The sequence below is a fragment of the Alternaria dauci genome, chromosome 7 (assembly GCF_042100115.1).
Source record: "Alternaria dauci strain A2016 chromosome 7, whole genome shotgun sequence".
Taxonomy (NCBI): domain Eukaryota; kingdom Fungi; phylum Ascomycota; class Dothideomycetes; order Pleosporales; family Pleosporaceae; genus Alternaria; species Alternaria dauci.
The window spans coordinates 795,058-807,372 of NC_091278.1; the positions used below are offsets into that span (position 1 = coordinate 795,058).

The following is a 12,315-nucleotide window of genomic DNA, read 5'->3' on the forward strand; positions in this document are numbered from 1 at the left end:
GAAATACAAAAAATCCAGCACATTACCATGCGTCAGTCGCAAATGCCGGATCCGCGAGAGAATCAAAACAGGAAGGCGATACACATTCCACTCCTTGCTAGACACCGGTGTAATCTCAAAGACAATCCTCACCCTCTCCGGAACAAGACTGACGTCGTTGCTCTGCATCCAGTCCGGCGGCGTAGCACACGGTCCCTGTTTCCGCGCTAGAACGCGTCTGAATACACTATCGTCCCTCGTAGGATCAGCGATGCGCCAGAGATGTCGCTTCCCTTCTCCAATCTTCATCCAGGAAAGATCGCCAGGCTCGGACGGCTTCAGGGGCCAGACGGCGTAGGGGTCGTCGGACTCGAGGTACCAGAAGGATGCGGCGCCGAGGTGCACGCCAGTGGCCCAGATAGCGTCGCGGTGGGAAGGAGGTATGGGGCCGGCCAGTAGGCGATGGTAGAGGGTGGTTGCTTGGTCCCAGTGGTAGAGAGATGTGTGTTGGAGCGTTGCGGCTTGGGAAGGGGAGTGAGGAAGAGAAAGCGAGGAGTCGTGCATTAATGTCAGGCCAAGAATCATGTGCATCAGGAACGGGTGCTGGAGATGGTTAGCATTGCTTGGTGGCTGTGTTGAAGGAGGCGGGAGGTACTTTGAATGCGAGTTGGCATACTATGTCCCTATATGCTGGAGCCATTCTCTCATCTGGGCAGGGTCAGTTAGCCGAAGAGTACTTGATACCAGAGTATGATTTGTACCTCCAACAGTCAGAGATGTCCTGCTTTGAAACCTTGTAAGAATCTCAAGATGAGCCTCTGAGAACCCCCAAAACGAACTGGTAGTCCGTGGGGTGGCACTAGGACCCGAACACACGTCTGAAGCCGAATACCCGGATAGTAGAGAGTTCTCAATCATAGAAGCCAAGGTATGGTTGATCGATACAGAACACCATGGCGTACCGAGATTGCTGCTCGTCCGGCTATATGATAGCGCATTTGACGGCATGTTGTTGATCGCCCTTGGCTCCACAACTATCTCTTCAAAATCAACCTTTCCTACTCCCATCATGCGTACATCCAAATCGCCCTTTTCGCCACTAAAGTCACAAACTACACCATAACTCTTGCATTTTTCGCACCGTGGTCTCGTTTCATCGCACTATTCCCATGCCACATTTCATTAGCCCAATCTGATCCAGTCAAGGCAACCGCGAAAGAATCATCATAGCTCAAAACTAACCTTGACTCGTCTCAATTTGCAATTCTCACACCCTTTCCTTGACTTTACATGAGTCCGTCTCTTCCGTTCTACTAGGGTCCCACGTCTGAATGCGATAGCTGGCATGGTCAACGGCTAGGAATGGACTGGCAACACTTGCAGGGCAGGGGTAAGGTGAACGAATCTAACCCGTATTCGTGTTTCGCAGAGGCGATGTCATGGCGCCCGTGTCGCTTCGCATGTTATATACAACGGGCCTCGGAGTTTAGCTTTCTTCATCACCGGTGGCAGCAGGGCGTAAGCGATGAGGGCGTGGCGCGTATAGCGACTTGGGGAGGGCCCACAAGATTCTGCGCTAAGGGTTTGGTCTAACCTGCGTTCGTATAACAGTAGTCCTCGTCGTTCTGATTGGCTGTACTGGGAGTCAGAACGACGATGATATACCTATGTATCTATTTGCATGTTGCATCGTAAACTCCATATCCTGCATTAAAGCCTCTGAAGTACCTGAGATTTGTAAACTCCGAGAGAAGTTGGCGTGTCACTCAGCAGGAAAGAGATCGGTAGGCTGGAACGGGACGGGGTGGATGGCCATCGTAGAATGACTACGAGTAGTGACGAAGGAGTATAAGTATAGTTGCGCGCGACCAGAAAGAATGGAGGAACTGCAGAAAAGATCTCACACTCAAACCACGTTCTCCAAAGCTCTCAAAACATCAGAAGCTCCACTATTACCCATATCCCAGCATGTCTTCGACTCCCATTCCCCGGACCATGAAGGCCCTCCTCCAAGAGACAAAGAACGGCCCCCTCGTCCTCAAAGAGGTCCCAACCCCTCGCCCTGAACCCGGTTCCGTCATCGTCAAGATCCTCGCCAACCTCCTCCAACACCAGACTCCAGGTATCCTGGCCGGAGAAGCCGGCTTCACCTACCCCGTGCCCATGACACCCGGTGGCCGAGCCGTGGGCCGAGTCGTCACTACAGGACCAGACACAACATCGCTGCCCATCGGCCAACTCGTCTTGCTCGAGCCATTCATCCGCGCCCGCGACGATCCAGATACATGGATCTTCTGGGGCGCAATGCAAGGCACAAGTGAGGGGTCAAAGAAGCTGTTTGCTGACAACTGGCGCTATGCCACGTTTTCAGAGTATGCAAAAGCGCCGTTGGAAGTTACTTGGGCGCTGAATGAGAATCGGCTCTGCAAAGAGTTGGGGTATACGATTCCCGAGTTGGTGCAGTTGTGCGTGGATGTTGTTGCGTACAGTGGACTCAAGGGGATTGGGCTGAGGGCTGGGGAGAGAATCGTTGTCACGCCTGCTACGGGTATCTTCTCGGGGGCGGCTGTGGGAGTGGCAGTTGCGATGGGCGCTACTGTTCTGGCGACAGGACGAAACGAGCGTGCGCTTGAACGCTTGGTGTCTGCGCATCCTCAGTTCGTCTCGAGGATTCCACGGACGAACGACGTCGATACTGATATCAAGAATCTGCAGCAGTATGGCCCTGTGGATGCTTTCCTCGAGATGACGCCCACGGGAGCCGAGGGATGCACGCATGTTCGTGCAGCTTTCGGTGCACTCAAGCAGTATGGACGAGCATGCATCATGGGCTTTGGTGGCGGCGCCATGACGCATGTTGAGATTCCGATGATGGAACTGACGTTCAAGAGTATTACAGTCCATGGCCATGCCATGTACTGGGGACAGGACGTGAAGGAAATTATCAAGATGGCTGAAGCAGGAGTACTGAAACTTGGAAAAGACAGAGGTCACGACGCCGTGACTGAGTTCGAATTTGAGGATTTCGGAAAGGGATTCGACTGGGTTGGCGCAAACCATGAGCTCGGCCAGATGGCAGTATTAGTTCCGTAGCAGTGGCTGTGTAAATGCCAGCCGAAAGCGGAAGGTGCGACGAACTTCAGTGTCATCTTCACATATTCAACATGTTAGCAGAATCACTGTATGTAATGCATGTGCTGGAACAAGAATTCCTTGATTCCCAGTCGGACTCGTACCGACTGTCCGGTGTAGAAGGAGCCGGGCCTGTTGCAGTCTGATATAGCCCTATGCTTTACCGGCTATCCTAAGTAAAGACCCCACTCCAAGAAAATGCAGCAATCCGTCATGGTTCGTGAACTTGTCATGACCTCTTAACGCCGTGTGCCGACTTGAATAAACCCTTCAGCGATTGCTTGACAGTACGCCAGTCGCAGCTGCGACATGAGGTAGGTGCAGTCGTCGGGGAAGGAGCGCCGGTCTTTTCCGCTAAAATCGAATTGGTCGTCGAGGTGCGCGTATCGCCGCCGCGGCTCGAAGAGCGTCGAGAGATTACGCTATCGGTCTTGAGGCCCACAGGAGTCTTGTCTTTACTTCGCTCGCGCGATGTCACCTGTTCCTGAGGCCTCTCGCACCCCTAATCAATGCCATGTTGTTTTTTGAGCTTTTCTAAATTCTCTTGGCGCTCGGCGAGATCATTGGCGGCCTTGAGCATTTTATCTGGCTGGTGATATAATACTGCGCCTGTCAGTGACTGCTGTCTCAAGGACGCGCATGCTGCTGCTGCTTACCGACAAGGTATCTGTTCTGGAAGTTGAAGCCATTCAGCTTGTCGCAAGCCGACTTTGCATCCATTACGTCTTCATAGACGACGAAGGCTGTGCCCTTGGTGTTGTTGGCGATACCCTGGCGGATCTGGCTGTGCTGGAGTTAGTGACCTGGGGCGACTGTAGGGGCCAAGATGCGCCAGCGCACAGGGAAGACGACGTACCGTACAGGGCCGAACTTGCCAAAGAGGTCGAAGAGTTCCTCTGGGGTGACGTTGAAGCTGCAGGGGGGTCAGCGCATGGCAGAAGCAGTAGCTCCGGCTCCGACTAACCTCAGGTTCTTTACGAAGAGAGCTCTGTAGGAATGACATGTTAGCGCGAATGTCGTGTGAGTTGGTCGCACCAGGCTTGCGATTGGCACGCGATGCAGAGAAGGCGGACATACCGGTTGACTTCCGGTGCCAATTTTCCTCCTCGACTCATACTTTGGCGACTGAGATGGACGGTAAAGGACGGGCTGCTGGGTGGGTAGTCGAGGGCGGGTGGTGGGGAGGTTGCAGTGGGAAGTTGAGTTGGGTGAACATGCGGGATTGATCATGGATGGCGTGCACGTCCGAGCGTTGGCAAGGCCGCATCACGTGGCAAACGCATATGATCGGGAAGAAGGAGCAACCCATGCAACGCCGAGATGGTGCTGAGTATGCAGAGCAGGGGACACGCCGTCTACTACACATGAAAGGGCCGTATGGTGGTAGGGGGAGGACATGCAGCCGATGCACAGCTGTCTTGAAGCAACGCAGCTGCGCATCCGTGGCAGCTGGTACCAAATTATTGAGCGCTCGAATCGGAGACGCGGACTTGCAGCGAATGAGTGAAGCGGCCTGTCGACCTCGTAGAGCTCCCCCCAGCCATCCAACCACTCGCATGCTGCAGACACATGCGCTTGGAGCTGCGTGTCGAACCGCCGCATCTTGCTCTAGATATTGCACCCCGAGAGTGTTGTGGGCGCGGGCGTGGCCGAGTCTGGCTCAGCGATTGTCTGGGTGTCCGGTCGCAACATTCCCAATACAATCCCCGCCGACTTCTCCACCACCATCGTTCTATTGCCAAACCACACGCTCCCCCCCTACACTCGCTCACCCCCGATCGCGCCCACTGTCGCCTCTCAGCAGGACATGCCCATGCCCATGCCCGACTGCTCCTTTGCCCGTCTCCCAGCTTCTAGTGGCGCTGCTCCATAGCCGCGCATCGGTCTGAGACGCCAAACCGACGAGTACCTCGCACCCCCGAGGCCCTAGCCCACCCACCTCCGCACACACACAACCACCATGAGGCGAATCTCATCCTTCAAGGAGCAGTACAGGCGAGCTTCGGCGCGTGCCCCTACTCCTCCGCCGCCCGTCTACGAGCCGCTGTCGCCCGTCCTGCCGCCCATCGAGCCCTCGACAGCGCACCCCGCCGGCAATGCGAACAACCCATCCGCGTCGCTATCAGGCACAAGGCACATCAATGACGCTCTGAAAAATGCATCTGCCCTCGGCGAAGGCGCGCGCGCGTCTGGGGAGCAGTCGTCGCCGGCGGTGACGTGTGGGCACTCGGCGCGCTCCGCACCTCCTCCGTCGCAGTATTCTCTGGCGCAGGCATCGCCCATTGAGGCTCTCGCGGACGTCGCTGTGACACGCCAGCATGCCCACCCGCAATACCTTGGCTATTCGCGCCATGCCTCCTACTCGGCGGCGTCGCCCACGGCCGTCCCTTACCCGACCGGCGAACGCGCCCCAGCACACGCTCTGCCCCGAGACGCTTCATATCCCTTTGACGAGCGGCCTGCGAAGAGAGCGCGCTCCGAGGTCTACGGGTCTCCGCAGTATGGCCAGTCTCAGTCGAGACCCGCTACCAGTCATAACCCAGGCTGGTCCTACAACGTCGAGCAGATGACACACGGCGGCAGCCGCATGCACCAGAACAATAGCGTACCAGACGACCGCCTTGTTGAAGCTCAGCTGCTGCTGGATTTCTTCAAAGTTTCCACACAAACCGCGCATTCCCCGCCCTCGACAGCAAAGCGGTTGGCCGTTTCACAATCAGCGCCGGCTGAGCAACCTCCACACCAAATAAAACACAAATCAGAGCCTACAAATCCTTACGTAGTGCCACTGCCGCCTCCGTCCGACCACTACAGCCAGCCTGCGCAGGCACCCGTTGACATGAAACACCCTTTAGACGCACCCTCTGATGTGGCTCAGACCACCTCGGCTGCGCAAACACACACACCGCCTGAGGAAGCTCCCATCATGGTTACACAGCCTGATATTGAGATGCAGGATGCCGTGCCTGCAGAAGAGCCAAAGTCAAAAAAGGGCCAGGGCTTGCCAAAAGGGAAAGGGCGCGCGTCTCGTAGCACACCATCAGCGAGTAGCAAACGGAAGAAGTCGACACCCAAGCCCAAGAACCCGACGTCTACAAGTACTTCTGGAGCCCCAGATCAACTCCAGTCGCCACTGAGTCTGCCTGCCGATCAGTCTGCTACTGTCGCAGCGGACGGCTCTGTTCCTACTGCATCGCAGGCTGAGCCAGCACAAACCTCGCCCTCACACGCCCGTCGCCATTCCTTCTCGACGTCGGCGCCACCGCTACCAGACGGCCAGCCTCTATCGAACTACTCGCGAGCGCAATCGCTACCTCTCGGTACCCAGACAGCCGCCCCTACTCCTGTCGGTGCAGTCGCTCAGCCCGCACCCGCTCCGGTCGAACCAGAACTCATCTGCGCCCACTGCAAATCGTCCGAATCACACATCAAAATCGGCGACGGCGAGCAATGGATCGGCTGCGATGGCTGCAAAGAGTGGTATCACTACCCTTGCGCTGGTTTCAACAGCGAACGGGAGGTACGGGAGGTAAACAAATTCTACTGCGAACCGTGTAGACCCAAGTTTGGTGAAACAACGAGTAGGTCTACCGACGCACATTGGGCTTATAGTTCTAACATGGTCCAGAGGTTCGTAAATCCGTCAGAGCCCACACAACTGTTGACTACGCCGGTCTAAACGAGGGTGTTCTCAAAACATCCGACGACAATCCCGAACATCACTACATCGCAGCTTTCAAGAATGGCGACATTGAGTTCACCCCGGAGATGTTTGCGCGCATGCCGGCGCAGCTCATCACTGGCGACTTTCTCGAGAAGATGAATGGATTCAAGGAGCCCATTGTCATCCCTGGCGATATGAACACTCCGGCAGCGACAACAGAGGAGGACGTTGCCATGGAAGACGTAGATGGGCAGGCAGATGGGCCAAAACTGCAATTTGAATACGAGACAGTCGCCGACGACGGCCAGGACGGTCTGGACATGGTCATACCCAAGGGTCTGACGGTTCGCCGTGTAGCAGAACTGTACGGTCCAAACGAGCCTGTCCCTGTGATCGACGTCAAAGCACAAGAAGGCGAAGGCAAGAAGTGGACCATGGGAAAGTGGGCAGACTACTATGAGCAGCAAGGTGAAAAGCCTGTGCGAAACGTCATCAGCCTGGAGGTATCTCGAAGTAAGCTCGGCAAGCTGATCAGACGACCCAAGGCTGTTCGAGATATAGATCTGCAGGACGCTGTATGGCGAGAGGACGACAAGCTTGCGCCGCCACCAGTGCAGTTCTACTGTCTGATGTCTGTCGCAGACTGCTTTACCGATTTCCACATTGACTTTGGTGGCTCATCCGTGTACTACCACATCGTGAAGGGCAAGAAGGTCTTCTTCTTCATTCCACCAACAAAGCAAAACCTGAAAAAGTACGAAGAATGGTGTCTCTCCCCGAACCAAGGGCACGACTGGCTTGGCAAACAAGTCAAGGAATGTTACCGAGTGGACCTTTATCCTGGAGATACCATGTTGATTCCTTCCGGTTGGATCCACGCCGTCTGGACTCCTGAGGACAGCCTCGTCATTGGAGGAAACTTCCTCACCCGTATACACTACGGTATGCAGATCAAGATCTTGGAAATCGAGAAGAATACCAAGGTGGCTACGCAGTTCCGGTATCCCTTTTTCCAGAAGATTATGTGGTTGACTGCCATTAAGTATCTGGAAGAGGATCCTGTTCCTGGTCCAGTTCAAGAGCTCCTGCAGAGCGGCGAGCAGTTCAAACGGTCGACGCCAATCTACTGCGAGCCGGACAGGTTCAGTCACAACTCACACCTCGGCGCACAGAACTACAACAAACGATACTACTCCAAGCACGAACTGGAAGGGCTGACCGATTTGCTGAACTACATTTGGAGAACAGTCCTCATCACCGAAGGAAAGATTGATGTTCCCCAAAAGACCCGAAGTGCTGTCAACAAGTCGATCCCAAAGGGCCATGGCGAGCCACTCGTGTTAGCGCGACGCCTTGCGATATGGATTGCATGGAAGCGTGGGAACGAAACTATACCATCTTGGGCTTTCTCAGATGCCGTTCTGCCCGAAGTAATGGAGACTACTGAAAAGAAGCTGAGTGCTGCTCAGGTGAAGAGGATGGAGCGCGAGTCGCTTCATGAAGCCTTACGGGCAACAGCAGAGAGGTCTTCGGCCCGTATAAAAGCCTCTGACGTCATCCCCGAGCCTTCACCTCCAGTAGAGGTGGACAGTTACAACCACTTCGATATGGTGTCTGTCACCTCCGGTCCACTGACTGGTTTTCTGCGACCGTCGGCAAGTAACCCGCACATCACGACACCTAAAACATCGCAACTAGGTCCGAAACGAGTTGCTTGCGATGCGTGCAGAAAACGCCGAATCCGATGCAAACACAAGGACGAGCTGATCGACACATCGAAGCCAGGCATGCACACCATTGACCTGTCTGGTTCGTATGGCATATCTGTCAAACGTCGGCTTAGCGATCACTCCGTGGCGGATAGTCTATCGAATGTCGCCAATGGACCAGTGAACGGCGGTCCAATCATGGCTGACGTGAATGGCGATCCTTATGCCCTCAAATCTGGCAGAGTCAAGGCGTGTGCCGATTGTAGGAAGAGCAAGCGTCGCTGTATACATGATGAATATGGCAACGTTGATCCAGTCAAGGCCAACGAGATTCCCATTCCACGTGGCTCTGCGTCCAAGAAACGAAGGGTCAGCGACGAAGACACGGAATCAAGAACGAAGCGGATGAGACACGAGTCCTCGTACGATGACGAATATCTGCATGGAGACATACACGGGCGACATTCACTGCCAAATCAGTTTAGCAGTGGTTCGTCTTTTCTTCAGGAGATGGCCTACTCCGCCCAGCAAGCGCTGGACCACAGCCCCGAAAATGATGATCTCGCGCCTGTCGACCCTGCCCTTCAAGCGTATACTAACGGCGACTACAATCATGTAGACATGACGAACTCTTATCACACGAACGGCGATACTGTAATGTCATCAGTCGAGTACCAACCGATCGATCCAATGCTTATGGACGGAATGGAGCTCACAGGACAAAATGGAGAAGTACACGGCCCCAGCGTAGAGCCGCTCACACCTGGTCCGCCGCCCCACGATGATACCTCCTCGCAGGCGCATACAAACGGCTTCGCCTCGAAGTCCGGACCAGAACATCACGCCGTCCGCCACCCGTCATCACCCGTCTCACCCAGACACGTCTCTGCAGCATCTCCTCCAATGAATGCCAACAACAGCAACCACCACCAGGCCTACAGCCCCTACATAACCTCCCCCGCTACAAACAACTACAACAACTTTACCACGAACTCTGATTTCCCTCCCCCACCCATCACACCCACGCTCAATGGCTCGTACAAAGGTCGTACACAACGCCCGTCAAGTCGCAAACCTAGCCACACGCCGTCGCGCGCTGGCCGCAACAGCAAGACGCCAAAATCAACGCCTAGCAAGCGACGAGACAATGGCACTGGCGGCATCAAGCTCGAACATGGTATAAGCATGGGGACAGGCATGGGCATCGGTGTGGGCATGAATGGAGGCATGGACATGGGCAACATGCTCAACATGATTGACCCGAATCTCGATCAGGCGAGTTTCGATCTTATCAAGCAACTGCAACAAGAGGATCTGGGGCTGAGAAGACGGAGTCGTTGATGCCCTTTTATCTCTTTGTCCTGCATGCCACCATCACTGGGGATTACTCTCTTTCTTTCTTTTCTTTTTTGGTTTTGCTTGCCGTTCTTTGAATTTCTCACAATGTCAACTATTTCCTTGTTCTGCATTGGTTCGGGGCACAGGCGTTTTACAACATATCTCTGCAACGGGATGGAGTGGACTTGCGCGGCGTCTTTGCTTATACCCAAACTACTTGACACTGGGGATAGTGTATATTGCAATCTTTTCCATTTCTTTTCTTTTTTTTTCCAGTCACAGGGAGGGGTGGGGGAAGGAGGCGTTTGTCAGCCAGCATGGACTGTGCTCTTTCATTGTTAGCGGCAGGCGGATTGCATGTATGTATGGTATCATAGATGATTGGAACTAATCGACCTATCATGGAAATGGAAACATGTCTGAACGAAACATGACTCGAAGAAGTTGAATTTTAGTGAGCTGCACACTCATGTGTCAAAATGTATCCTGGAGATGATGCGTGAATCTGCGCTGCCACTCTACTAGAAAAGTCACAGTGTACACGTTTCGGGTATAGTCTCCTTGTGTTCCGTCATTTCATTGGACATGTCTAGTCGTGATGTTATTTCAATGCTACACTGCAGCAGTCATAAGCTGCCATCTGCCTTGATCCGCCCAGCGCTACTATGGGGTAACTCTCAGACCTTGCAGTGACTTTGGAATCGCCTACTCCAACGCACTAGTAACGTTTGAAAACTCGCCCTTCTTGAGCTTCGTCTCCCAGAAGATGGGATTCGTGTCGTTGAAGCCATGCTTGACCCAGCCATCCTCCTTGACGTGGTACAAGTTGATGAAACCACCAGAGTACGCATCCCTGTGGGTAGCAGCGAGAATACTCCTTCGGCCCAGCTCGAGCGCCTCGTCGTCCTCAAGGTCGTACTTGTACTGTGCGTCAAGTACACCGTATGCGAATGTCTGACCGGAGCCGACACAGAAGAGGTTGCCGGCTAGGCGGGTGCCGTCGCTGTCGATGTAGTAGAGGGCGGGGCCTTCTTGTGGGGTTACGCCAGCGCACATGGTTCCCTGGACGTCGAGTGTTAGGCTGGTAAAATAGATGGGCTGACGTGAAATGGGAGAAACGTACCATACTTAGACCCATGCCCTTGTATGAGTAGACAAGATTGGCGAGGATCTTCGAGGCCGCAGCGACGGAGATACGGCGCTTGTGTCGGAGTTCGTGAAGGCGACATTGCATGCCGAGGTATGCGAGCCAGTATTGGCAGTCCTACCGCGCATCAGTATTCAGGCTTCCTTCTGTCTCCTTGTCGTGGTGGTGATTGCACGTACAGCAGCGCCACCAGCCATGGTTCCCAGCAAGCAGTTGTTGATCTCAATGACCTTCTTGACCGTCTGACTGGCTATCCAGTTTCCAGCCGTTGCACGCGAGTCGGTGGCGACGATGATGCCGCCCTTGAAGCGGAAGGCGAGGGTTGTGGTACCGTGGGCAATCTTGATGGGGCAGTTGGGGTTGGAGTAGTCGTCCGTCATTGCGCGGAGCCATGATGCTGACTGTCTTGTTTTTAGCATGTCGCGCTCTCTATTGTACGGAGGCGATAGAGCGCACCTGAGCGACTGGTGGTAGGGCAAACTTGAGGGACAGCTCTGGGGTGCCGCTGTAGAGCTGCAGCTGCTCTTCCTCTGACGGGCCTTCCTCTGTATACGCCGGCCGGCTATACTGCGACACTAATGAATCCATGGTTGCGGCGATGTGTGATGGCGGAATTCAGAGGGTATCAGAGACGTGACCGAGTGGTTGCAGTGGGGTGGTTTGATTGTTTGGCGTGGTGATGTGAGCTCGAAGCTCCGGCGTTGTCGGTAATGCCAAGACGTAGCCGCGTCCTAGCTGTTGCCTTCACCACCTAGGCGGTCGCATCCCGAGCACTGTCAACTACACCACATTGCTGCTTTTCATCCACCTTTGTGCATAGACCTCAGCAGAGCCAAACAGCCCCATGAGGTGCTCTGGCCTCTATCACGCCCATATTTCCTTGCTATTGACTTTGCAGACACCGCCACTCACACAGGAGCAGCCGTGATGAGCACTACGCCTTTGGCGCGCAACGTCGTCATCCATCGCGATAGCACTGACTTTCCTCAATATGAAGAGAAGGGAGACGCAGTAGGAGGGACTTGCGCGCGATCATGTCGCACTCTTACATACGTCATCTAGTGGTGCAAGTCCTCCCGTCAACCAGGGCACGAACGGGCGTTGGGGCTCAAGCGTCACATGCTGCCCGTTGAGACTCGAGGTCAGGCACAACATCGCGCCGGCCCACGCGCTCATCTCCCACCCTCATTAGCCTCCGTCACTCGCCCAGCGGACTTGAACACATGTTTGCATTGCCTATATGCAGGCACCGTCAACAATCATGCAGGCACCATTCTTACCCACTCTGTCTCATTTGTCCCCTTCACTACCTGCAGATGTGCGGCCCGCGTGCAAGTCCGGCGCTG

General features: G+C 54.7%; 4 protein-coding genes across 4 annotated transcripts; 2 read left to right on the top strand and 2 right to left on the bottom strand.

The window, feature by feature from the left end:
* Positions 1–1,947: 1,947 nt before the first annotated feature.
* Positions 1,948–3,072, top strand: ACET3X_007435 (uncharacterized protein; the record flags this gene model as incomplete). The annotated part of the gene is made up of 1 exon (XM_069453581.1): positions 1,948–3,072. One exon carries the CDS (start codon positions 1,948–1,950, stop codon positions 3,070–3,072), a length of 1,125 nt encoding a protein of 374 aa, XP_069304598.1.
* Positions 3,073–3,215: 143 nt separating this feature from the next.
* Positions 3,216–4,514, bottom strand: ACET3X_007436 (uncharacterized protein). Its single transcript, XM_069453582.1, has 5 exons — positions 4,189–4,514; positions 4,076–4,099; positions 3,968–4,024; positions 3,768–3,895; positions 3,216–3,714 (listed from the first exon to the last, which is right to left on the bottom strand). The coding sequence occupies exons 1-5, from the start codon at positions 4,224–4,226 to the stop codon at positions 3,614–3,616; spliced, it is 348 nt and encodes a 115-aa protein (XP_069304599.1). The 5' UTR covers positions 4,227–4,514; the 3' UTR covers positions 3,216–3,613.
* Positions 4,515–5,071: 557 nt separating this feature from the next.
* ACET3X_007437 (uncharacterized protein) lies at positions 5,072–9,825 on the top strand (the record flags this gene model as incomplete). Its single annotated transcript, XM_069453583.1, has 2 exons — positions 5,072–6,692; positions 6,740–9,825. 2 exons carry the CDS (start codon positions 5,072–5,074, stop codon positions 9,823–9,825), a joined length of 4,707 nt encoding a protein of 1,568 aa, XP_069304600.1.
* A 556-nt stretch (positions 9,826–10,381) lies between these two features.
* On the bottom strand, positions 10,382–11,635 carry ACET3X_007438 (uncharacterized protein). The gene is made up of 4 exons (XM_069453584.1): positions 11,426–11,635; positions 11,149–11,370; positions 10,946–11,086; positions 10,382–10,884 (listed from the first exon to the last, which is right to left on the bottom strand). The coding sequence occupies exons 1-4, from the start codon at positions 11,555–11,557 to the stop codon at positions 10,528–10,530; spliced, it is 852 nt and encodes a 283-aa protein (XP_069304601.1). The 5' UTR covers positions 11,558–11,635; the 3' UTR covers positions 10,382–10,527.
* Positions 11,636–12,315: the final 680 nt, after the last annotated feature.

Excerpts from the sequence above, each read along its gene's own strand:
- ACET3X_007436 (XM_069453582.1), bottom strand. The coding sequence starts at position 4,226 with ATGAGTCGAGGAGGAAAATTGGCACCGGAAGTCAACCG. Across the intron at positions 4,100-4,188 it reads TTGGCACCGGAAGTCAACCG|AGCTCTCTTCGTAAAGAACC; the intron begins GTATGTCCGCCT and ends TCATTCCTACAG. Across the intron at positions 4,025-4,075 it reads CTCTTCGTAAAGAACCTGAG|CTTCAACGTCACCCCAGAGG; the intron begins GTTAGTCGGAGC and ends ACCCCCCTGCAG.
- ACET3X_007438 (XM_069453584.1), bottom strand. The coding sequence starts at position 11,557 with ATGGATTCATTAGTGTCGCAGTATAGCCGGCCGGCGTATACAGAGGAA. Across the intron at positions 11,087-11,148 it reads CCATGGCTGGTGGCGCTGCT|GACTGCCAATACTGGCTCGC; the intron begins GTACGTGCAATC and ends GATGCGCGGTAG. Across the intron at positions 10,885-10,945 it reads AGGGCATGGGTCTAAGTATG|GGAACCATGTGCGCTGGCGT; the intron begins GTACGTTTCTCC and ends CTCGACGTCCAG.